Source organism: Myxine glutinosa, chromosome 12 (genome assembly GCF_964187855.1).
Source record: "Myxine glutinosa chromosome 12, kmMyxGlut1.1, whole genome shotgun sequence".
Classification (NCBI taxonomy): Eukaryota; Metazoa; Chordata; class Myxini; order Myxiniformes; family Myxinidae; genus Myxine; species Myxine glutinosa.
The window spans coordinates 40,185,644-40,213,162 of record NC_136272.1 but is presented as its reverse complement, the minus strand read 5'-3'; the positions used below and the strand labels follow the sequence as shown (position 1 = coordinate 40,213,162).

General features: G+C 41.7%; 1 protein-coding gene across 2 annotated transcripts; it reads left to right on the top strand.

Moving 5' to 3' along the window:
• Window positions 1-17,378: 17,378 nt before the first annotated feature.
• LOC137437925 (protein Wnt-7b-like) lies at window positions 17,379-24,821 on the top strand. 2 transcript variants are annotated; one of them, XM_068132676.2, is made up of 4 exons: window positions 17,379-17,802; window positions 18,808-19,034; window positions 20,885-21,156; window positions 22,620-24,821. In XM_068132676.2, the coding sequence occupies exons 1-4, from the start codon at window positions 17,732-17,734 to the stop codon at window positions 23,097-23,099; spliced, it is 1,050 nt and encodes a 349-aa protein (XP_067988777.2). In that variant the 5' UTR covers window positions 17,379-17,731; the 3' UTR covers window positions 23,100-24,821. The 2 variants fall into 2 exon arrangements, with proteins under 2 accessions (XP_067988777.2, XP_067988776.2); XM_068132675.2 differs by having other exon boundaries at window positions 17,394-17,802; window positions 20,882-21,156.
• Window positions 24,822-27,519: the final 2,698 nt, after the last annotated feature.

Sequence of the window (27,519 nt, the reverse complement as noted above, 5' to 3'; positions counted from 1 at the left end):
GTTATTTTCCCTTCCCGGATGCCGCACAAACGGCTGCACCGATCGCTGCACAGCTGCACCGATCGGACTTGGTGACCTCGGACAAAGACCTTTTATAAGGACATGGGTTGAATCCCTGCTTGAGAGAATGCCAACCCCCTCCTCACCATCACGGCCATCTCTCCAACTCACAATTCCATGAGATATGCACAAAGGACGACCCAAAACCAATTATCTTCTTTTTGATTCATATATAAACATCATTAAAAGTAAATAATGACCTCGGCCAAAGTTCAAATGATGTGGGTTTAATCTCTACATGAGAGAATTCCACATAGCTATTTGGGTGGTGTATAAGCCAACAGATCACTACAATCGATCTTGCCCAGGCCATAACACCTGTCGGCTCAAAATCCTTTTAACTGTTGACTTGGTAGTTTTTACAATGAAGGAAACATTAAGAATGTTGTTAAAAGTTTATTTTGTGATTAATTTGTTTGGAGATATGTTTGGAATGAAAAAAGATATCGAGTTCAAGTGAATGACGACATGCCGTGATGGTTTCTACATTCTGATCGTGAACTTCGCGGATCGCCATATGCAGATTCGCCACAGACCCACGATCGATGTTTCTATATGTGAACGTACCCGTTTGTTTGCGAATGGGTACGTTTTTCATCGAAGTCCTTCACGAACTTACTGTCCATGTCTGACGTCCGACTGAAGGTGCTACAAGAATGTGGAATTTATTGGTTTCATGCTTTAGCATTCGCCGTATCTGCATTGCCTGTTTGCTTCTGGCCTCCCACCCATGCGTAGCACGGGTATTTCTCTTATAATTAAAATAATAACTACAATGAATTAAAGAATATGGATACATATCTTCAATATCATGACAAATTTGGATTTGAAATCGTGATTTCAGAAAGCATGGCATGAATTTAAGTGGGCTCATACTTTTGCCCCTCACTGTACATGTACATATTTGAATGGGCCGTCATTCCCCCCCCCCCCCCCACCCCCCCAAGCCATCCCTACATATGGTGTACTATCACACTCCATGATATCAGATCGATCGATACAAGGGTCTGTGATATTCCACGTGAAATTGTTTTGCAGGATCACCCCGAGGGCATAATCAGGGAAGTATAAAATAGATTACACCACTTGGCCCATTAAATACTGCATCAGTCACGTGCTGACACTGACATTCTGTCACCATTTGGTAGAAATCTCGGTTTGCAAGGTGAGTGAATTATATTTTTTATCAGCATCAGGAAACGATAAACAAAAATACATGTATTACAAAAATATACAACTATATACCCACTCATATACAGCAATATATACTCGTGTGTGTATATATATACAGTCACGTGAAAAAGTAAGTACACCCCATGTAAAGTTTTGAATTTTTCAGCATATTTCAACATACAGCTATTTGATCTTCATTTCAACAATATTGATAGATAAAGGTGATATAATATAACAAATATCATGAAACATTTACATTTTGTGGTCCATTGTATAATTGAAATAAACATAAATGCAAATTTCGCATGTGGAAAAAGTAAGTACACCCTTACATATATCACTACTTCAAATACCTAAAATTAGAATCAGGTGCACCAGCTCAGGTGCAAATGATTAGAACATCGTTAGAGAGGATCTTGGAGGAACTTGTCTTTGTTAAACCTCAGACATTTCGTTTGGTTTGCTCTTTGTTGTTGAAGTGTGCAGCGTCACCATGCCGAGATCAAAAGAGCTCTCCGAGGCCTTCAGAAAGAAGGTTATAGATGCCTACGAGTCTGGGAATGGATTTAAAAAGATCTCCAAACAATTTGAAATCAATCATTCGACTGTCCGGAAGATCATCTACAAGTGGAGAAGATTCCAAACAACTGCCAACTTGTTCAGGCCGGGCCGCCCCAGCAAGTTCAGCCCGAGAGCAGACCGCAAGACGCTGAAAGAAGTCTCTAAGAACCCCCAGAATGTCATCATGGGACCTACAGGTAGCTCTTCCCACTGTTGATGTCAAAGTGCACGAGTCTACCATTAGAAAGAGGCTGCACAAATTTGATCTACATGGGAGGTGTGCCAGGAGGAAACCTTTGCTGTCCAGAAAGAACATCAGGGCAAGACTAAAGTTTGCCAATGAACACCGAGGCAAAGACCAGCACTTCTGGAACAATGTGCTCTGGACAGATGAGTCAAAGGTAGAGCTATTTGGCCACAGTACCAGAAGACATGTTTGGCAAAAAACCAAAGACAGCATTTGACCACAAGAACCTGATACCAATTGTAAAGCATGGTGGTGGAAATATTATGGTTTGGGGCAGCTTTGCTGCATCGGGGCCTGGGCAGCTCACCATCATAGAATCCACTATGAATTCTTCATTGTACCAGAGGGTGCTTGAGGATAATGTGAGGCCCTCTATCGGAAAGTTGAAGCTCAACCAAAGGTGAACCTTGCAACATGACAATGACCCTAAACATACCAGTAAATCCTCCAAGGAATGGCTGAAAAGAAAGAAATGGAGGGTTCTGGAATGGCCAAGTCAAAGCCCGGATCGAAATCCCATCGTGATGTTGTGGGGGGGTTTGAAACGAGCTGTGCATGCAAGAAATCCCTCAAACATCGCACAGCTGAAAGAATTCTGCATGGAGGAGTGGGCAAAAATTTCTCCCAGTCGATGTCAGAGACTGGCAGACAGTTATAAGAAACACCTACTTGAGGTTGTTTCTGCCAAAGGGGGCAATACCACCTATTAGAACCAAGGGTGTACTTACTTTTTCCTCATGCGAAATTTGCATTTATGTTTATTTAAATTATACAATGGACTACAAAATGTAAATATTTCATGATATTTGTTATATTATATCACCTTTATCTATCAATATTGTTGAAATGAAGATCAAATAGCTGTATGTTGAAATATGTTGAAAAAGTCAAAACTTTACATGGGGTGTACTTACTTTTTCACGTGACTGTATATATGTATATATATATATATATATATATATATATATATATATATATATATATATATATATATATATATATATATATATATATACATACATACAGACTTGGCATTTAATATGGAATTTTTTTTTTTCTTGACTTGGGTTTACTTTCTTAACTCAGTATATCAATCTGGTGAGTTTCTTTTACACTTTGGTGATTTATTTGTTAAAAGAACCATGTCACTGATTGTCTGTCGCAGCAAGAGGTCAACAACAGGATTATATCACAGGTGGCGTGGTAAAATGTACGGACAGGTGCATTTGATGATTGGCTTCACAGTCGGGTATACAAGGGTTGTTGCGTTCTGTATTAGTGGAAAACAACTGCTGCACGTCTCCAAAAGTTATTGCCGCTTCCTCTGGAGATGGTCCGTCAACTCAACAATGCTGTTTGTCATGGAGTGGTGGCATGCTATTGCTCGGCAGTATGGCATCACTCAAGGTCAGGTGTCAAAGATCCTGAAACGAAATGCTCAGAGGGGTGTCCCTACTCCAATACCGAGGCCAGGACGTCCCGCAGAACCACAAGGAGGGATGATCGCCAGCTGCACCGGTTAGTCCGCAATGGCCGGACCAAGTCAGCTAATCGGCTTAGGGCTGAGTGGCAGCAACTGACAAATGTGCCTGTATCCAGAAGGCTAGTCAACCAATGACTGGTTCAAGCAGGCTAGCATGCCAGGCGTCCCCTGAGAAAGCCACGCCTGACCAGACAACACCGCCAGCACCGATTGCAGTGGGCCAGAGAGCACCGTCAATGGCAGCCAGGACACTGGAATCACGTGATCTTCAGTGACGAGTCTAGATTTCTGGTCTATCGTCAAGATGGCCACGTCCGAGTGCGCAGACAAGTGCATGAAGCCTACAACAAAGATTGTATAGTGCCAAGAGTCCAAGCTGGAGGTGGTGGGGTGACCGTTTGGGCTGCTTTTCATGCAGGGGGCAAAACTGACCTGGCTGTTCTGAATGGAAACCTGAACCAGTTCAAGTACAGGGCCATTCTGGAAGAAACATTGCTTCCATTTGCTCGTGCAGCCTTTCGAGGAAACTTTGTCTTCCAAGATGACAATACACGGCCTCATCGTGCTCGCATGATCCAACACTTTCTTGCTGACCATGGTGTGGAGCATATGGAGTGGCCTGCCATGTCCCCGGATATGAATCCGATAGAGAACTTGTGGGAAGAATTAACGCGTCAAATCGACCACTTGGACCAGCAGCCGACCTCTGTGCGTGAATTGCAGCAGGCTATTGTCACTGCATGGCAAGCGATTCCTGTCCAAACCTTGGCAAATCTCGTGAACAGCATGCCTCAACGTGTACGTGCTATCCTGAATGCTCGTGGTGGTTACATGAAGTACTGAACTGTAATTTTACCGTCCGTAATCCCAGTCGTAATTTAACTTTTGTTTTTGTTTAAAAATTTTTTGGCTAATGTGCAAAATAAAGAGATACTTCTGGAAAACGTACAAAAGTTTAACACTGTACTGTCCATGAATTGAGTTCGATATCAGTTTACATCACTTTCAAGGATCAATTTATTTGTTTCGAAATGTCAAATGTGGTTTTTGGTTCTTTTAAGGGTCACATTAACAAAATCTCGAATAATTTCAACATAATTCCAATGAACTTTTGGTTCTAAGACATCTTGAAAAGTAAGTTCACCCCCACAAAAAAATATTCCATATTAAATGCCAAGTCTGTGTATATATATATATATATATATACATACATTTGTTTGTTACCCCATGCACGCAAAGTGAAAAGTGGAGTTAAGCAATTACGTCATGTCTGCCTGTCTATCAGTCTGTCCATCTTATCGGTTTAGGATCAAGGAACAACTTAATTAAATTTAATGTTATATTCTGAACGCGAATCAAAACATAAATAGGAAGACAGTCTTTTCTTTTAACGTACTTTGGCTCTGAAATAATCCCAATCGCACATGCGCAGAGAGGAGTGAAATAATAAAATTTTAATCTTTGTCTGCCTACGTGGCAGTCAAACAAAATTGAAAATCATTCCAAACAGAAAACTTACTGTTTTTAAGGACGTTATAAAGGACACAAATGACAGGTATGAAGAACTAAGGTAATGTGTCAAAGAGGGTGATGTTAGGGTGATACTGTGGAAAATGGCGGTAAATTCCGGAATAAAATTTTATATGATTTTTACAAATCTTTATTTTGGTAAATTTAATTATGCTGTTACGTATTACCTCCCCAAACCCCGGTTACGGTGCACCTCAGAGTCTTGAGCGAGAACACGGCAGAAAGATGTGTTATGTTGAGTGTTCTAATAAACCATGGTAAAACCACACCAATGCAATTGTGTAGATCAAAATAAGTAATTGTATTAAGAACTCTCACATACACAATAATAACACTATTAAAGAAAGTACAATGAAAATGTCCCTTGCATCAAATGAACAATACATATGATGGTACCATCATTCCCCAATGCTCTCAAAGCGATGGGCGATGTCGCAAACTATCCCTTTCACGGGAAACCTCAACTCATTCGTGACCAATATATAAAAACAAGTCCAATCACAGCCTCGTCGTGACTCACAGCTCTCTCCTTCTCTCTCTCTGCCCATCTCGATCTCTCCAAACTCTTCATCCCTCCTCCTCCTGCCTCTTTGCTGCGTTTTTCCTTTTTCGTCCACAAACATTTATTTTTACCTTTTACTAAAGTCATCTCCATTTCACACAGCAATGTTAACAACAGTATTACCTGAAACTAAGAAATCCTACAAGTATATCATAACAACAAAGGCGGAAGTGACGGATCCGTAACAATATACTTGAACATTGTATAACATAAATCGCCTTCATAATACTTCCAAGAACCTCCAGTTTTGCAGTACTTGGACGTGTTAAATAAGGGTTCAATGGGTGTGGTGTACAAGGTGGTATTCAGGACTGCTTCTGGACTACTTCAATAGCAGTAAACTTCCGGATGTTTTTAAAACGATATTTAAAATGTTATTTCATTTAAATTGAGGTACAGTACAGTATATATCTGTACGTATAAGTACTGTATGTATGTATGTATGTATGTATGTATGTATGTATGTATGTATGTACGTATGTATGTATGTATGTACAGTTTCTGTCTGGCAGCATACCTGGGGGAAGGGGCTAAGGATGGGGTGAAGACCCCAATTCTGTTTATGTAAATATGTATCGTATAGCGCCACCCAGTGGTAATCCGGTATTACAAATCCTCTTGTACAAATAAGATTAAAGAACTTACCAATATGCAATCTCAATCTTTCATTTTACTCATTCTAAGTAGAAGTACAAACCAAGGCATCCACCACTGAGCTTCACAGCAAAGCGGGAGTGATTTTTGCTCACACCATATATAAGCAGCATGGCCGGTTGATGAAGATGATGGCAGATGACTTCAAGCAAAGCCTGGTGTTGGCTTAACGGTAAAAGTGTCTGGCTTCAGATCTTAGGGTCGTGCGTTTGAACCCCCTGTCTTCCATTGAATTAACAACAGGTGGGTTGATTCAGCCTCTCATCCTTCTGAGTTCGGCAAAATAAGGACCAGCTTACTGGTAATAGGGGGCACTGCATCAGAGGCACAGCCACGCCCCCAGAGAAAAAATGATGCAGCCAAGTAGTCACAGGCTCATACAAACCACCACTAACAACCACTTCCAGGCAGATGAGATGAAAGATCACGTCGGGCAAATTACAGAGTGAATAGAGCACAATATTGATAAAATACATTGTCACTTGATTAAATCTGTAAGCAAAGCATCGGGTAAAATGCCTGGTATAATCCACACACATATATATATATGTCAAGAAATAATTAACTGATGGTAATTTTATTGATTCAATTGGATTCCTTGGGCCCTAAAACCTAGGGTTAGACACCAAAACCACCTTTCTAGGTTGAATAATAATTGAGATATGGCCATTTTAAGCTCCCGGCGGCCATCTTGGACGCCATCTTGAAAATGACCCCTTTCCGGAAGTCAGATGTTACTAGATTTTTAGTATGTTATTTAACATGCCCAATGGTACCAGAATCCATTGAAAACCCTTTTGTATAAATTTTTTTGGGGTTAGGTGAGTTTTTTTCGTATATTGACCCTACTACTTCGTCTTCGTCCGGTTCCGGTTTATTTTAAAACATTAACTTTTTTTACCTTTTGAAAATAGTAATCTCTATTTCACTTAAACGACAACAATAATAGTACATGCAACCAAAAATGTTTACAGTGGATGAGAACCACAACAACGGAAGTGACGAATCCGTAACACAATCTTCTCCATTTTATATATATATATATATATATATATATATATATATATATATATATATATATATATATATATATATATATATATATATATATACATATTGTTGCGGTTTTGAGAACCCACACGCGTAAATATGACATTATTAAAGGGTTAAAGGTTGCACCCCATAGTTAGGCCACAAGCAACACGTAGGCCACCATAGGACTTCAGTTATTTCATTAGTATGTGTATAGGTAAGGCCATGTTTACAATAGTTGAATCTGCGTTGTGTCAATCAAATAAGGAGTAGGCCCTTTCGTCCATTTTAACAGCCTCCCTCTCCAAGCCATGCCATTAAGCACGCCCCTACAGTCTGTACCTCATGGCCTCTCCCAAGTGTTACGCGCCTCGGCCAGCAGCAGCTGCCTTAGCGCTCGCTCAACGCCGCCATAAGCCACGAGGCAAGGCCCGAGAAAGGGGGCGGAGCGCCAGGAAGAAGGTGTGGCCACGTCAACCCACCATCAGGGCGTGGCCGGTAAGCGATAACCAGCCAACCAGGGCTGAAGTGACATCGCCGACAGGCGTGGCTTTGGGGCTCGTGGAACGATCACTTGGTTGCGTTATAAAAAGCGCGAATGCAAAGCCCTCACGGGGGACTTACTGGGAAACGCGCGTTGCAAAAGGACTTATGAGATATACGGCGTGCTTGATGAGAGAACATACCGGAGGGCTGATGCAGTGGCGCTGATTAAAGGAGGACCTTATCAAAGGAGGACTTATCGGGAGAGCGCACCTTGGTGAAGAGATATACGGCGCGCTTGGTGAGAGAACTGCCCAAGACGGCGCGTACAGGACTGTGAGGGCTGCAAGGAAGCGCGCTGATTAAGAGGACATTGGAGAGAGGGGGCGTTTGGCACGAGTGTGCACCTATTATATTACATATGCAGGACACCAGCCTTCCCCACGCTATATAATTGTCCGGTCGTGTTCCACTACACGCGGAGAGCTGCTGCCGTTTTCCATCTGCTGCACGGTACGAGTCGGGGGCCGGACGAGGTGGACGTCATCGCCGGACCCTCTACCTGAGCCACCCTGTTATCTACAATCCCCGTGTGAGTGTGTACGTTTGTCCTGGGTATTAAGAATAAGACTGTCTAAGGCTGCCCTGTGTAACTGCTTCTTCCTCTTCCTATCCTGTACATTCTTTCGTTTCCTCTTCTCCTTCTTGTAAATTGTTAATAAACCAATCTTTGTTCTTCCTATCTCCTGGGTTTCCTCTTTATCTGATCGCATCAGTCTTTTCTCAATTGGGTAAATGTGGCACGATTAGGAACCGCTCAGAATCGGGTTTAGTCATTTGTTAATAGCTCAGATCGCGGATTGCTATCCGCTCGGCATTTTCCATCATATCCGTGGTTCGAGCGGGAGTTATTCCCTCGTTTCCGGCCGACGTTAGTAATTAGGTAGTAGTGAAACCCTAGGCCTAACAAACCCTACATAACGCCGTGCCGGGAAGGACGGTATAACTTCCAGGACTCGGGTCGGCCAGATAAAAGGACAAGGGGATTAACCCCCCCTTGATAAGGGGAGAGCCGACGGCCGAGATCCACAACAATATATATACATATATATATATATATATATATATATATATACAGTGCATTCAGAAAGTATTCAGACCCCTTCACTTTTTTCACATTTTGTTATGTTGCAGCCTTCTGCTGAAATCGTTTAAATTCATTTTTTCCGTCATCAATCTACACCCAATACCCCATAATGACAAAGAGAAAACAGGATTTTAGAAAGTTTTGCAAATTTATTAAAAAGAAAAAACTGAAATATCACATTGACATAAGTATTCAGACCCTTTGCTATGACACTTGAAATTTAGCTTATGTGCCTCCCATTTCTCTTGATCATCTTTGAGATGCTTCTACACTTGATTGGAGTCCACCTGTGGTAAAATCAATGGATTGGACATGATTTGGAAAGGCACACACCTGTCTATATAAGGTCTCACAGCTGACAATGCATATCAGAGTAAAAACGAAGCCATGAGGTCGAAGGAACTGCCTGCAGAGCTCAGAGACAGGATTGTGTCGATGCACAGATCTGGGGAAGCCTACATAAAATTTTCTACTGCATTGAAGGTTCCCAAGAGCACAGTGGCCTCCATAATTCTTAAATGGAAGAAGTTTGGAACAACCAGGACTCTTCCTAGAGCTGGCCGCCCGGCCAAACTGAGCAATCGGGGGAGAAGGGCCTTGGTAAGAGAGGTGACCAAGAACCCGATGGTTCTGGCTGAGCTCCCGAGATCCTGTGTGGAGATGGGAGAAACTTCCAGAAGGACAACCATCACTGCAACACTCCACCGATCTGGGCTTTATGGCAGAGTGGGCAGATGGAAGCCTCTCCTCAATGAAAAACACATGAAAGCCCGCTTGGAGTTTGCAAAAAAGCACCTAAAGGACTCTCAGACTGTGAGAAACAAGATTCTGTGGGCTTTCATGTGTCTTATATATTTATATATATAGATATATATATATATACACATATACAGTATATGCATGTGTACAGTCACGTGATAAAGTAAGTACACTCCCCATGTAAAGTTTTGACTTTTTCAACATATTTCAACATACAGCTATTTGATCTTCATTTCAACAATATTGATAGATAAAGGTGATATTATATAACAAATATCATGAAACATTTACATTTTGTAGTCCATTGTATAATTTAAATAAACATAAATGCAAATTTTGCATGTGGAAAAAGTAAGTGAAGGTACCTGGGGGTGCCTGGTTTTATTTCCACCTGTACTAGACCTATTTCATTAGCCCCCTAGTTCTTTATACAATCTCAGTTTGCAGCGGTATCGCCGGGCGCCGGTGGCGCACGGCAATGCCGCCCTGAAGGCACCTGGTACCTGGAGGTACCAGGTACCTGGGGATGCCTGGTTCTTATTTTTCCTGTACTTAACCTATTTCATTAGCCCCTAGTTCTCATATACAATCTCAGTTTTCATGATATATAATTACACATACACAGTATATGCATGTATTTATATGTACATATACAGTACATGCATGTATTTATATGTACATATACAGTGTATGCATATATTTAAATGTATATATATATTTACACATATACAGTATATGCATGTATTTATATGTATACAGTATATGCATTTTCACCTTCACCATTTCTCACACCATATCCGTAACCCCCATGAACTCCCTCAAAACCATCCATACTCCTTCCCACATGTCCATTTAGGTCTCCTCCTACGACAACAACTTCCTCATCTTTCACGTTTTCCATCTGCTTCTCTATCGCACACCAGAACTTGTCCTTCTCTTCATCGCTCCGACCAACCTGCTGAGCATATCCCGAGATGACGTTCACCAAGAGCTTTCCAATCATCATTTTCACCATCATCAACCTATCACTCACTCTAGTCACACTCACCACACTGTCTACAAACTCCTCAGAAAACAGGACACCAACACCATTCACGCCCTCCGGGCACCCTTGCCACACAAACTTGTATTTCTGTCCCTGCCTACCCTTCACCATTCTCACACCACTTCCCTTCCATCTCGTCTCTTGCACACAACATATGTCCACTCTTCTTCTGACCAATACTTCCACCACTTCTCTTGATCTCCCTGTCATTGTCCCTACATTCCATGGCCCAAACCTCAGAAACCGATCTCCACTTCGGGCTGTACACTGCCCATATGCAGTTGTAATTGTCATGGTTCTCTTTTTGAGGCAATGTTTTTATGGCCGGATGCCCTTCCTGACGCCAACCCTCTTAGTCGCCTCTTTCAACACGCAGGGATACGGTGTACCTATTCTAATCCAGGGTACACACTGGGACAAAAGGACCACCGAGGCACTCGGAAACATGGTGGTGGGATGATGAAGTTAGAAAGAGGATTGACGAGGAGAGGAAGAAGTTCAAGGAGTGGCAGAAGGCGAAGGGTACGGGAGCAGAAACAGCAGAGCATGAAAGTTATAAGGCAGCCAAGAAGGCTGCAAAGAAAGAGGTAGAAAAGGCGCAGGAGTTATGTCGGAAAATGTTCGGAGAACGCTTGGATTCGGAAGAGGGTCAGAGAGCAGTATTCAGGATTGCAAAGCAGATAGCGAAAGAGAGGTGTGATGTGATGGGGGTGAGTTGCTTGAAGGATGAAGTGGGACAAATCGTTGTGGACCCAGATGGAATTAAAGGAAGATGGAAAAGATATATGGAAATGCTATTGAATACAGAGAAGGAATGGGATGGCAACATAGAGAGTAACCCAGTTTTAGGACCGGCAGAGAAGACAACTGAGAATGAAATTGAGGAAGCGATAAAAGCAATGAAGAGTACTCTTTCAATGAAGATATGTTTCAATGAAGAGCAATGAAGAGGTGAAGCGGGAGGGCCGACGGGAGTTGTGGGAGATATGTTGAAGGCAGCAGGAAGTTGGGGTGTGAAGAGAATGACAGAGATCTGTAATCTGGTGGAGAAAGAAGGCCGCATTCCAGTGGTTTGGGAACTGAGTACCCTCGTCCCTCTATACAAGGGGAAAGGTGACCCTCTGGAGTGTGGCTCGTACCGAGCGATAAAGTTATTGGAGCATGTAATGAAGGTATTGGAAAGTGTGTTGGAGAGGAGGATAAGGAAGAAAGTGAAGATCGACGAAATGCAGTTTGGATTTATGCCAGGAAGAGGATCAACAGACGCGCTTTTCATTGTGAGGCAGTTGCAGGAGAGGTACATGGAGAAGAGGAAGAAGTTGTTTCTTGGGTTTGTTGATCTGGAGAAAGCATTCGATATGGTTCCACGCAAAGTATTGACATGGGCATTGAGGAAGTTAGGAGTGGAGGAATGGTTGATCAGAGTAGTGATGGCAATGTACAAAAGAGCGTGCACAGCTGTAAGGACGAAGGACGGGAACAGTGGTGAGTTTGAGGTGAAGGTGGGAGTGCATCAGGGGTCGGTACTAAGTCCACTACTATTTGTAGCTGTGATGGAGGTGCTGGCTCAGAACGTAAAGGAGGGTTTACTGTGGGAGTTGTTGTATGCAGATGATCTGGTGTTGATTGCGGAAAGTATGGATGGACTGAAGGAAAAGATGAACAAGTGGAAGGAATGTATGGAGACAAAAGGTCTGAAGGTGAATATCGGAAAGACGAAGGTGATGGCAAGTGGTAACGCATGTGGTGAGGTGGAAAGAACTGGGAAGTGGCCGTGTGCTGTGTGCAGGAAGGGTGTCGGAGTGAACTCCATTCAATGTACAATGTGCACTGAGTGGGTTCATCAAAAATGTAGTGGTCTGAGAAGGTCATTAACCAGTGTGGCAGCTACATTCAAATGTAAGGTGTGCACAGAGCGAGCTGCAGATGGAGGAAATGTTGAGTTGGATCTTGGAGACGGCGTGAAGCTGGAAGGTGTGAAAACATTTTGCTACCTCGGAGACATGCTGAATGGAGAAGGTGGATCAGACTCGGCAATGGATGCTTGTGTGAGATGTGCATGGAAAAAGTTTTGGGAACTGAGTGGCGTGCTGATGAGGAGGGGAGTGTCGTTGAAGCTGAAGGGAAAGGTGTATGCTGCATGTGTGAGAAGTGTTATGATTTATGGGAGCGAGACATGGGTAATGAACGTAGAGCAGCAACGAAGCCTGGAAAGGGTGGAAATGCGAATGGTTCGATGGATGTGCGGAGTATCGTTGAGAGAGAGGAAGACAAATGATGAATTGCGAAAGATGATGGGAATAGAGTCTGTGATGGATGCTGTGAAGAGGAACAGGTTGAGATGGTTTGGTCATGTGTTGAGGAAGGATGAAAGTGATTGGTTGAGAAGAGTGATGGAAATGAATGTAGAAGGAAGTAGAGGACGGGGAAGACCGAGAAATACTTGGCTAAAGATGGTGGAAGAAGAAATGCGGGCAAGTGGGTTAACAAGGAGCATGCAGAAAATAGGGCAAAATGGAGAAGATTGTCATGGGGACCGCAAGGCTCACCCCCGCTCTCGCAGGGAAAATGGCCTTAAAATGCATGTTGTTGTTGTTGTATATGTACATATACAGTATATGCATATATTTAAATGTATATATATTTACACATATACAGCATATGCATGTATTTAAATACATATGTATTTAAATATATTATATATATATATATATATAATTATATATATATATATATATATATATATATATATATATATATATATATATATATATATATATATATATACATACATACATACATACAGTATATAGAGATAGATAGATATATATTTATATATACATATATATTTATATATACATATATATTTATATATACATATATATTTATATATACATATATATTTATATGTACATATATATTTATATATACATATATATAGAGATAGATAGATATATATTTATATATACATATATATTTATTTATACATATATATTTATATATACATATATATAGAGATAGATAGATATATATTTATATATACATATATATTTATTTATACATATATATTTATATATACATATATATCGAGATAGATAGATATATATTTATATATACATATATTTATATATACATATATATTTATTTATACGTATATATTTATATATACATCTATATTTATTTATACATATATATTTATATATACATATATATTTAGAGATAGATAGATATATATTTATATATACATATATATTTATATATACATATATATATAGAGATAGATAGATATACATTTATATATACTATTGCGGTTTTGAGAACCCAGCACAGGTAACATCATTAAAGGGTTAAAGGTTGCACCCCATAGGTAGGCCACAAGCAACACGTAGGTCACCATAGGACATCAGTTATTTCATTAGTATGTGTTTAGATAAGGCTATTCCCAATAGTTGAATCTGCGTTGTGTCAATCAAATAAGGAGTAGGCCCCCTTTCGTTCATTCCGTCCATTTTGGCAGCCTCCCTCCAAGCGACGCCATTACGCGCCTTCCAGTCTGTGCCCCATGGCCCTCCCAATTTGTTACGCGCCTTGCCAGCGGCGTTTGCAACCTCGCTGGGCTTCCGCCCAAACGTCGCCATAAGCCACGAGGTGAGGCCCGGAAAAAGGGGGCGGAGCGCCAGGGAGAAGGTGTGGCCACGTCACCCAGCCGTCAGGGCCGGGCCGGTAGGCAATAACCAGCCAACCAGGGCTGAAGTGACATCGTCTCATATGCATGGCTTTTGGGGTTGCGGAGCGATCGCTGGCTGGATTATAAAAGCGTGAGCGCAAAGCCCTTTTACAGAACTTATTGGGAGAACGCACATTTAAGAGGACTTATGAAGAGGAGCTCAAACTAATAAGGACTTGTGGGTATATGCGCTTGTGAAAGGACTTACTGTGAGAGCGCACATTTCAGAGGACTGTCCAGGGCTGCTGCGATTTGGAGGACTGTGCGAAGGTCGACCTTGGGACGGTGCGGAGAGGACAGGACTTGCACAATTGGCGCTTGCGTACAGGACATTGGGGAGGCGGTGTTTGGCGCGAGTCATGCGCAAAGTACGTACGCAATATACCAGCCTTCCCCCCGTCATTCTTATTGTCCGTTCGCAGTACGTTACAATACGAGCTGCCTGCGGGGTTTTCATCGCCTGGACCGGAGCCGGACTGGAGCCTGCATGCGCTGGTGACATTCCAACCTATTCATCTGCAATCCCCATGTGAGTGTCTGTATGTGAGACGGGCCCGTTTGTCCAGGGGATAAGTTAATCCTGTAATTAAGACTGCCCTGTGTACTTCTCCTTCCTCTTTCTTCCTTGTACATTCCCTGCTTTTGTTTCCTCTTCTTTCTGTACATTTGTAATATATTGCCTTGTTCTTCCTGGTTTCCTCTTATCCGATCGCATGGCACGATTCGGAACCTCTATAATCGGGTCTGGTCACCTGTTAACAGCTCGGATCGCGGATTGCTATCCGCTCGGCGTATCCCATCATATCCGTGGTTCGAGCGGGAGTTATTTCCTTGCTTACTGGGCGACGTTAATAAGTAGGTAATAAGAAGACGGCTTACAACCCTAGTTAACGTCGTCCGGAAGTGACGTCATAACTTCCAGGGTCGCGTCGGCCAGATCAAAGACAAGGGGATTAACCCCCTCTTGATAAGGGGAGAGCCGACGTGTGAGATCCATAACAATACATATATATTTAATTATACATATATATTTATATATATATAGAGATAGATATATATATATTTATATATACATATATATTTATATATACATATATATTTATTTATACATATATATTTATTTATGCATATATTTATTTATACATTTATATTTATTTATACATATATATTTATATATACATATATATTTATTTATACATATATATTTATTTATACATATATTTATTTATACATTTATATTTATTTATACATATATATTTATTTATACATATATATTTATTTATACATATATATTTATTTATGCATATATATTTATTTATACATATATATTTATTTATACATTTATATTTATTTATACATATATATTTATTTCTACATATATATTTATATATACATATATATTTATTTATACATATATATTTATTTATACATATATTTATTTATACATATATATTTATTTATACATATATATTTATTTATACATATATATTTATTTATGCATATATTTATTTATACATTTATATTTATTTATACATATATATTTATATATACATATATATTTTTTTATACATATATATTTATTTATACATATATTTATTTATACATTTATATTTATTTATACATATATATTTATTTATACATATATATTTATTTATACATTTATATTTATTTATACATATATATTTATTTATGCATATATATTTATATATACATATATATTTATATATACATATATATTTATATATATATAGAGATATATATATATATATATATATATATATATATATATATATATATATATATACACACATGTAATATATATATTCTTATGACTGGGAAGGGGTTTGAACCATCATCATCCCAGACTCGAATTAGACGTTCTTTTCATTACACCATCGAGTGTGGTGCGTCACATGTACAGCAATATATAACACTGTATTACACACACGCACCCATACATAACATATACATACAGTTACACGCACACGTCACACACCTACACGCCGCACATCACATACGTCACACACACCAAGAGAAACGGCTATAACATAACTGGTTTATTTTATGTATTTTTAGAGAATAACAAACACGACTTCTCATCGATGTTTATGCAGGTTATAATGACAGGTAGAGTATATCGAGGTTATCAACGTTTCCCTTTTACCTATCAATCACTGGCAACATTTAACTTCGACCATACACCGCCGGCCAGATGTGGTCAGGTGTGTCTGTCGTTCACAACGGTGACTTGAAGAACTGTAGAAGAGGAGTCGGGGTTCGCTACCTGTAAGACGAGTCCAATAAACAAACCGAAATAAAAAAAATAAAAAAACAATACGTGCGATCAGGTGTACAGGATCGTGCACTTTGGTGCGGTCTCATGGAGACGAATCATCAAAGCAGGTGTTCGTGCGCTCACGACCGACGAAGAGCGCTCAGCAGATGCGAAGTGCGCACGGCACAGGTAAATCGATGAGCACACGAGACAGGTGGCGCTCGTTTTGAGTCTGGCGGATTGATAAATGTGCCGATTGCGAGACGTTCGTTTTACAGACACAGAGAGCGCGGGGAAGGTGCGCAGGTGCGCTTTAATTCCGTGCTGGGTGCGTCATGCGGACGTGCTCGCTTTGAGGACTTCGGACGGCACGTACCACGTACGAGTCCCTCGTGCGTTGCCCGCACGTTTAAGGTGCGAGCGCGCTCCTCCGCAGGTGCCGTGGGACGGGCGTGCGCGCCGGGACTCCACGCCCCTCGTCACCTACCATCGATACGCAGAGCGCGAGGGCCGGGCCGCCGGAACGTCGTCGATACAGGGAGGGAGGGGTGATACGTTTAGGGGCCGGGGGGGGGGTAAATGAGGAGGGGAGGGGTTGGGGTAAATCGGAAAAAGGGGGGAGGGGTGGGGTGTAGACTGCAGGATAGTGTTGTGATTTGATGCGAACGGCAGTTTAGCCGAGAAGCCTCGGACAGAGTGCGGACGCGGGGACCACGAGGAGTCTGTTGACCATGAGTACGACGACCAGACAGCGACATTGACCGTTTGCTGTACCTGCTTTAGAGACCTGAATCCGGTTAAAAAAAAAAATTAATTAAAAAAAGAAATTATACTTTTTTTTTTTCTTTTTTTTTTTGGCTAAATTGGGGTCCGGCGGACACACGTCCTGCTCACCCATGGACAACCCCAGAGCGACAACCGCCGGCTAGACGAGCTCCATCAGAGCCGAGGAGGTTTGAAATCGGACCATTTATCGGTTTCACCTGAGCCATCATGTCCAAGCTCTTTCACTGTTGGCCTTTCCGCATTCTCCTCTGCATCCTGGTTGTCTACCTGAGACTGGGGTAAGCCGCTCGTGGAATCGCGCTGCATTCTGCTCGCTCTACCGGTATGTCGCGCGCGCCCCCATGCCCCCCTCTCTGCGCCCCCCTCGGTCTCAGCTTCTTGACGCGTTCATGCAAGCACGTGCTCCTGGGTCTGGGAATTCGTGCTGTTTGGCGGATAAATGTTCATTTGCCATGTCGGAACGCCTAAGTGGTTAATGTTCAACTTTGTTTCGAAAATGACACCGAATGTAGGTATTAGTGACGTCTTGTTTTTGTGCGTTAACAGGACACTGTTTTAGTTATTTGTATAGGAGTGAGGCGTTTACACCTGGAAACGTTAATCTCAGGTGCTCTCGATGTTCCCGTTCGAATCTTGTTTTGCTTTTTTCCCCCTCGTCTTCAAACTGGTTTATGGAAGAAAAAAAAACAAAAAAACACCAAAAGTCCCATTTCTTGAGTAGCTAAGACACGCACGGCTGTGTCCAAGTGTCTGCCAAAGGACCTCCAAGAGTTAGACCTCAAGATGAGCTTGGTCTAGTTTTGATCTTATTACTGGAAATAAACCTCTATTAAACGTCCTCCCTTTTGGAGTCGTAAGGGGGCGTGGGGTAAGGGGCTTGCAGATTATTAATAAATAAAGTATCTCAACATGTTTGTCATACATCCGTTTCCACCTGTCTGGCTGTTTTAACGCTGTCCCATGTGACGGTACTTCGTGTTGGTCCACTGACGTCCACGCATGTAACGAACGCCCGGTGCTTTGGGCCATCAATTCGACGTTGGCCCAACAAGCTGACCTGCGGTTTGAAATTTGAATTTCTTTCTTCCCTGGAGACCCTGATGCTGTTCATGGTGAAGTGCGAGTCGAGTCGTGCAACCCGATTGCACAGCAATGTTCTTGGCTCTGTCGGTCAACTAGTTTTGGCCAGGTTGACCAACCTTTTGATATCTGTTTGAATGTCTCCAAACCGTAGGTGCTTTTGTATAACGTTTCCACCGTTGTGGTCTCTGTCGACCCCGCAGGGCCTTCTCGTCGGTCGTGGCCCTCGGAGCGAACATCATCTGCAACAAGATCCCGGGGCTGTCGTCCAGGCAGCGAGCCATCTGCCAGAGCCGACCCGATGCGATGGTTTTCATCGGAAAGGGAGCGCAGCTGGGGATCTCCGAGTGTCACTTTCAGTTCCGACACGGTCGCTGGAACTGCTCGGCGCTAGGCGAACGCACGGTCTTCGGCCAAGAGCTCAAAGTAGGTGAGTCGGTCGTGCCCGGGACCTATCTGTTGAATGGTCGTCTTGCGGGCGCACATTTTCTCGCGATGTGGGACGTGAACTCTCCCTGTCATGCGGGCACCATGGTGCACATTTTAGCGAAATATTAACTCGCTTAGGTCGGCGAACACTGCGTTGAGCGAGTCCGACACCTGCGGAATAGGTAAGCCCGGTCTGCCCACTCGATTCGCTCTGCACGGTCCTTCAATTGTATCGTGGCGTAGCGATCGCGTGCGACTTTCGATTGCAAAAGCAGTTCTTGCTTTTGGTGGCAAGGGCTTGGTTCTGGGCTACAAGCTTGTAGCTGGGAGGAGTTAATGCTGAGGGTGTTCTCTCGGGCCGTGCAAGTTGGGAACTCTTCAGTGTGGGAATCTTATGTTTGAACCACGCGGTAATCGGAGTGCGTTTTGGCACGAGTCGGACGCCCGGTCTTCGATTACATGGTCTCGTCGTAGGACTCCAACTGTCCATTCTGCAATGCTCGGGAACATGGGTCATCGATGGGGGCTGAAATGTTTTGATGATCATTAGTGTAAATAACTCGCGACTCGACTAATGTGCAGTATTTGAAATAATGGAGGAAATTGATGCTGTCACTTAGCCGGATTAAAAGTGTAATACTTTGGTAAGTTTCTTGGACGAATTCAACTTGCTTATTACAAAGGTTTAAAAAAAAATAGATATAATGCTTGGTTTGTCCATGGTTTCCTTTTACCTAAAATAATTAAAAATAAAAACCAGCGCAGTTTAAGCGAACAGTTTTGTAGTCGAGCGTTCTCTACTTGCAACATCCAAACAAAATTGCTGCAAAACTTGACCTGACCTCGAATTTGGAGATGGTTCCTGCCTAGGGAGGAACGATGGGCTTGTTTTGAATATAAATGTATTTCGTTGGAAATGGTGTCATTGCGAGGTATTAAATAAAATCTCTATTGGATTCGTGCATCTCCGTAACGTGTAGCTCAATTAATCACCTTGCTTTGTGGGCCTGAATTGAGGATTCTGCTCTGATTTGACTCATGACTTGCCCAGAGCTGCCAGTGTCAAGTTGAAGGGATGACCTGTTGTGGAAAGCTGAAATGCAAAATGCCATTTTCTGATATTTGTGACGACACCAAACTTTTACAATTGCTAGAATCGTGTAAACGGACTATTTAGCTTTCTACTTTCATTCCGTAAAGTTTGAGCTTGCACGGTCGAGTTGTTGAGTGATGGCATATGTTGTAGGAATGCTCCACAGTATAGCTTCTCCATTCAAGATGGCAGGAGGAAGTCAAAGCTGGAAAATTTGTTGAAGTTCGCCCCTCTCCCCCCCCCCCCCCCCCCCCCTCCCCTTGCGCAAGATGCAGAATCCGGTCGAAAGGTTTTTTGCACTTTCCTGCATTCGAGGTTTTTTTTTCTTTACAATGCCTCTGCAAAAGTACAAGTTGCAAGCAATGAACTTTTTTTATATAACATTGGCATTTTACTCAAACTATGGTTATTCCCATTAAATTTGCTCACGTTTCTTTTTCTTTTCCTTTTGAGATATTTTCTTTAAAAGCATTTGTTTGGTCCATGCACTCGCATGTCGAGAGAATGTTTTATCTTTTATATACACACACCGCAGTGGACGGTTGTTGTGGTGAGCACCCCAACACGGCTCATTAAGCACACCTCCCAATATTTGAGCCCGGTGCCTGCAAGCATCCACAGATCACAGCAGATCCTTAGTGAGCATGTTTTCCTGGACCTCCGTTGTTGCAATGATTATGAAATCCATTGTCTGCCTTTTCTCTTCCCCCCCCCCCCACATTGTGCTTTCTCTGCTCGCTTCGTCGGCCCCCGAGAAGGCAGCCGGGAAGCTGCGTTCGCCAACGCCGTGACTGCGGCCGGCATCGCGTATGCCATCACGGCCGCGTGCAGCAGGAGGAACCTGAGCGACTGTGGCTGCGACCGGGAGAAGCAAGGGTACTATAATCGTGACGAGAGCTGGAAATGGGGCGGATGCTCGGCAGACATCAAGTCTGGCCTGGCTTTTTCCCAGCTTTTTGTGGATGCACGAGAGATTAGACAGAACGCCCGCACTCTCATGAACCTGCACAACAATGAGGCGGGTCGCAAGGTAAGGGCACCTGCTCACAATATGGGCCTTCGTCGGCACGTTAATCGTTTTCCTTCAAGATAAATGCACTAAATACATTTTGGACATTTCAGTTGACTAACTTAATGTTCCCATCTTTGCTCAAGGGGAACCATGCCTATATGGGGAAACTCAGTTTGAAATTCCATACGTTTGTCCAATCTATAACTGATGTTCTTGTAATGCAGTTGCAAGTGAACTTGCCTACTATCGTTGCGCTACATGCAATTTGTCCGGACCCTCCACGAGCCTCAAATCGATTTGTATTGGTGTAATATTAAATTGTCGCTATTATTGACCATGTTTCTAAATAAACCTACATTAGTAAATTGTCATAGCTACAAAGTTATTCTGGCTCCTTGATTTGCATACTTTTACACTGACTTCTTAAGCACCTCTACTAAAGGGCTGTAATGCCAGTTTTGGAGCCCAGGTTGAAGATCAGAGATGAATATACTTTAAAACCGTTATTTGCTGATAAACTTTCTCAAGGCAATAGAAGTCAAGTGAGTTGAGAAGGTGATTAGGTAAGTGCTTTGGAACTGATAACAAGATAGTGAGGACTGTATGCAGGTAGCTCGTCTGCACCATGCCACCCTGCTTGATTTGGCTTTTCCTTGATTACTCCGCGCATGCGAAGCAAAAAGGGGTTAAGCAATGGGTTCACTTCCGTCTGTCTACAAATGGCGGTTTGTCATCGACGATATTTGATTTCAATTTGATGTTTCATTTGGAACACGAATTGCAAAACAAACCTGTAGTTCAGCAGTACTTTGGCTCTGAATTCGTCCCGATTGTGCATGTGCAGAGGAGTGAAATAATGTTTAGTCTCTTTTTGTCTGCCTGTCTGCCCGTCTGGCAGTTGAACAGAATTGAAAATCATTCCAAACATGGAACTTGTTTTGTTTTTTTATTTTCATTTTTCTTCGGATGCAAATTGGCACGAATAACTCATCTGTTAAATATGGTGATGTAAAAGACATTTGAGGAAAGATAGTGTTCATTTATATACTGCATAAATGGCAGTAAACTTCCAGATTTTTAAACGACTTTTAAAATCTATTTTCTATTGAATTATGTATTTGAACACTAACACAAATCGTCTTCCAACTGCTTCCCAAGACACCCAGTTTTGCATTGAATTATATTATACTTGAACACTGCTTGGGGTAAGATGTCCTACTATGAACTCTCAGCTACCACATTTTCCCTCTGGGGGGGAGGTGGGTGGGGGGGGCGGGGAAGGGGATGGGGATGGGGGAATATATATAATATATATATTTTTAATATATTCTATACTACTGGTGCTAACTTAAGTTGATCATATATTTATATAAATATATATGCACAAGACCCATAAATGCTGAACACTATTGCTTGGCTTGCATGATAGCAAAGGATATTCTTGAAAGTGAACCCCGTTTTTCCTGTGGTCTTTTGGTCAGACTTTGCAGCAAATGATGCGGTTGGAGTGCAAGTGCCATGGTGTGTCTGGATCTTGTGCAACAAAGACCTGCTGGATGATGCTGCCCAAGTTCAGAGAGGTTGGCTACGCCCTCAAGGACAAGTATAATGTAGCAGAGTACGTGGAACCTGTGCGGGCCAGCCGCTACCGGAGGCCAGTTTTCCTGAAGATTAAAAAGTCGTCGACTTACCGCAAGCCAATGGACACAGACTTGGTGTTCATTGTAAAATCTCCTAACTACTGCGAGGAAGACCCCATATCGGGCAGTGTGGGGACTCGTGGTCGCCTTTGCAATCGCACATCTCCTAACGCTGCGGGATGCGACCTCATGTGCTGTGGCCGTGGTTATAACACGCATCAGTACACGAAGATGTGGCAGTGTAACTGCAAGTTCCACTGGTGCTGCTACGTGAAGTGTAACACGTGCAGTGAGAGGACGGAGGAGTACACTTGCAAGTAATGAGAACCTTCCACCACTTACGGTGGATGATTGTACTGCTGACTTTTTTTTTTTTAACTCCCCCAAGAGGATTATAGGGGTAGAATTTTGTTTAAAAACAGATATTAAAAAGTTAGTTTTGCTGCTACTGAGAGTACTTCTCAAAGCTAAGTAATTTGTGTAAGCTACTGAAGGTGAGTACTTTTTTTTTTCCCCCCTCAAGTTGAAGATACCAGTCTGAACAAAAGTGAGGGTTGGGGGGACAATTTAGCTGCCTGCTCATTTGTATTGGAACCTTTTATTCTTGCCTGCAACAGTTGCTCGTCTTTGTATGAGGCCATTGTTTGTGCACCATCGATTTGGGCATTGAACATTGCAAGAAATGAAAAATTATTTTTACATGCTTGGGTGTAGATGTGACATTCCACACTTCGGCTTATTCTGGCATCAATCTTTTTGTTATCTCTATTCAAGGGCATTGTTGTTGTGCATCATTGTGATGTTGTTGTTGTTGCATGATACGAGCGATGGAGGAAATCCCTGTTGCCATGCAGGTATTAGCAAATGCTTGGCAAGTGCAATTGGACAGGTGCGGTGGCTGCTAATATGGCTTGGGTAGGAGTCTAAACGATTATTTTATCGTTTTTACTTTGGTCTTGTGCCAACGACAAATTGAGACCCGGCTTGACCTTTTTGTATTTAATCCTTTCATTTTGCTGCTGCCCAGCCTCGACACTGGTGTATTTGGAGTTGTGCTTGTACGTTCCTGCAAGAAATGAACTTAAACTCTCAGAATGCTTTCTGGGTCACGTGGTATAAGAAGCACATTGTTGTTTTTTATTTTTAGATGTTTTCTAATTGTAGGCTAATTTATTCAAACTTAGGGGATTTGGTTGTAATTTTCATTATTTTTATTTTTTAACTTTACTGGACCTCGACCTGGTATACTTTCCATCCTTCCATCAGGGTTGTACACTTTACTTTTTTTTTTTGTTTATTTTTTTAGAATCTTTGAAAAACCTTTTTCTGTCCAGCACACTGGCATGTGCATTATACTAACTATATATTTTTTAGCATAAGGAAAACTAATTTGTTTTCAACTCTTCTTTACAGGGTTTCTAATGCTTCTGTAAGGGAAGAGTTGTACAAGGTTCTGAAAACGATATTTTGTAAACTGACGTTGGTGTCTGGGATGGAGGGCATAACTGGTGTAGTGACTGTAATGTATTTTGAGAGAGTATTTTTATATGAATATTTTTTATTTATATTGTTTTGTTGTTAGTGCAACTGTGGTTAATGGCTGTTCTAAAAGTCATATACTAAGGAAATTTGAGCAATGAAACAAGCTTGATTTATGGATCTATTGTGCACTAATTTTGTAGGCTTTGTGTTCCTGTACTTCAGTTTGGGTCACGCAACGTTCGTGAGCTCTTGATTTCAATCAAATTATTTCCATTCACCATTTCTGCATTGATGTCATTAAAATTTGGCACTACTGAGCTCTTTTTTTTAACATTTTTCATTTTTTTGTGTTTTGAAAGTTGATGCATTGCATATCTTTGCGTGGAACGTGCGGGAGACCATTTTGCTTTGTTTTACCCCACATCTGCATATGGGATTTATAAACGTTTTGGGTTGGCCAGTTACCATCCCAAACAGAGCATGATTCGTGATCTCGTGAGATGCGATACTAAGTTTTGAAAAAAACACAATGACGAAATTGTTCTTTAGGGTTTAAGTGACTTCAACTGGTTAGAGATCACCAATCTCGTCATTTATTTATTTATAAAATTAATTGCTCGACCATGCCCCTTCCTAATCCCCTCCCCCCACTCTCCCCCCTCTTCCACGATGATTGCATGGAAGTTGACAAAATTGATTGATTTATTCATCCTTTTTCCCTACTATATCATATCTAACATTACTTGGCATGACTTGGGAATTTTTCCTCCTTTATGCAAAACTCAGAACATGTTGGTGAATATAGACGCGTTATATTTTGAGTCGTAAAGAGGAAGAGCAACTTGGTGGCAGCATTCTGCACCTCTCCTCCCCAACTGCCACCCTACCCTCCGCCCCCACCTCACCAACCCCTACACCCCCCCTCCTTACTCCCTCGTTCATAAACCCTACCCTTCCACATTTAGTGCATTCATGGCCGAAAGAAAGGAAAGCATAAATTGTGGCTGAGGTGAAGAGAGGCGTTCACAAAGGCCTAAACAACATCACAGCAGGGTGTGAACACCATGGCACGGAGCTTGCGCTGCCAGCAGGCCTTGTGACCCCTGTGCAATCCACAAGCGACCAGCATTCTAATAAAACCATCCCCATGGCCGCCTTGTTTAATGCTGGCTAAACGATGCGAGCACCTTAACTGTTCTCACAGATCACCTTTCCGCTGGCATTGGAAGGCTACAACATGCCAAGATGATGGAGATGTAATTTAAGACTAGTTGTATCGCTTTAGACTGTTTGCATCATCCATTGCCGAAATCTCTTTTGTATACCGTACTCGGAGTATTATCCTAGGAAATAAATTTGTTTGTAGTTTGCTGTAGCAATCTTGCCGTAGCACTTTATGTGCGTTTCAGCTTATTCTGGAGTTATTCTATTTGCTGTAGCAAGTTCTAAAGTTTGACAAAGGTGTATATTAGTAAAACGTGCAAATGTTGGTCCGCCTTCTTGAAGCGAATCTGATTTGAGAGGTTGACTTCTTTTTTTTTTTTTTTTAATCATTGCTCTTGTAAAAGCGAAATTTGCAATTTATCAACTGACTGATCACTTTGTTCTGTCATTTACCATCTCAAACACCTGTTCTTACCTGTAGAGGTGACAGCAAGTGCCTGGGCATGTCGTGAATGTGCCATTTGGCACAACCATAGTTGCACTAGTGGTGGAGTGCATTTTCTTTACAAGATGGACTCGTTTTAACTTCATCGGTGTCTGTGGTGTAACTCAGAACCAACAGCTTGAGAAGCCCTTGATGCGTTTCAATCTGGCCGAGTAAACTCTTTCCTGTCGGTGACGCAGTATCTGCTCTCTTGGAGAATCTTTTTGATGGGGTTGGACAAAATCGATGCTTCTGTAGTTATGGCTTGGTTTTATTTATGCTCGATAAAGTGCTTTTAATTTTGAGGATTGGTTTTATTTATTTATTTTCCTGAAGTATGGGGAACCAGTAGTGGTATTGATCAGGACATGTCTATCCCAGCTACTTGGTGAAATCTTGCACTTTTTGTGAGTATCAGAAATCCATTGAGGGGCTTGTGGGTAAGGAAGTGAGAGCGGTGCAAGAACAAGGGTCTGCTTTGTAGGTCTTGCTTTAACTTGGACTCCAGGTATTTTCAGGTGTCCTGGATTGCCTCAAATGTGCTTGCCTATGAAAGACAATCGTTTGTGAAGCTATTTCAAAAATATTGTACATTCATTTTTTTTTTTTTTTTTTAAAGGAGGAACTTTTTTGCTACTTTGAATAAAGTTTGTTTGCCTAGTTTAAATGTTTGTGCCTACTGGCTAAACGGTTGATTTGATCCACAAAACTGATTGCTCTCGTGGTTAAAAAAAAGTGGTGGATTATTTTGGTTTTAAACTGATTTTGCCAATTTGCTTTTGTTTACTTTATCCCATCACATGGGTGAGTTAAGCAGTTGAAGCTATTGTTTATTGCAGTTGAAATTTGTCATTTGGAATGCAAAAAACCCTCGACTTTTGATCTGTATTTGCCTCTTGTACTCCTTGGAACATGTCTGCGACTATCAATTACACCATATTTTGGAGATAGAAAATTGATTCTGTACAATTTTCTTTTTCCAGAAATGTTCCCCCCAAAAAGGTAACTTTTGAGGCTTAAAATGCTGTGGCTCGACCTGATTATGGTTCTCATTTGAACTCCTGGCTTGGGAGGCCCATTTTGAAATACCCTATGTTCATACATCGTGCAGTGATGTTCTGGCAAGTCGTACATGTGTACAGCCCACTGTCGTTGCCCATGGTGTATTATGTATGAACTCTACCATGAGCCTGAATTAGTTAAAAATCGACTCGTGAATTTGATACAAATAAATTTCTCAGGGTAATGAGCTCTTGCCACAAGATTTGAAAAACAAATGTTGCAATTATCAGTTTTAGACATCTCACTGCTGTGTTTACAGATACTGTGTAAGAGAATAAAAGAAACAATGGTTTTTGTTTTGTAAGAATGCAGGTCAATGAGCTGAGAAGGGTCCTCAGTTCAAACTCCTGCAGCTTAGCCATTCACATGATGAACCCAAGTGCACAGTGTCTGACTCTATATGAAACAAGAGAAGGACATGGATGCCATCTTGATCAATGATTTGCCTTGAGATGTGCTCGAAGTTGATGCTTTAAGCCACCTTTAGATGAAACTGTTGCGCATGCATATATATATATATATATATATATATATATATATATATATATA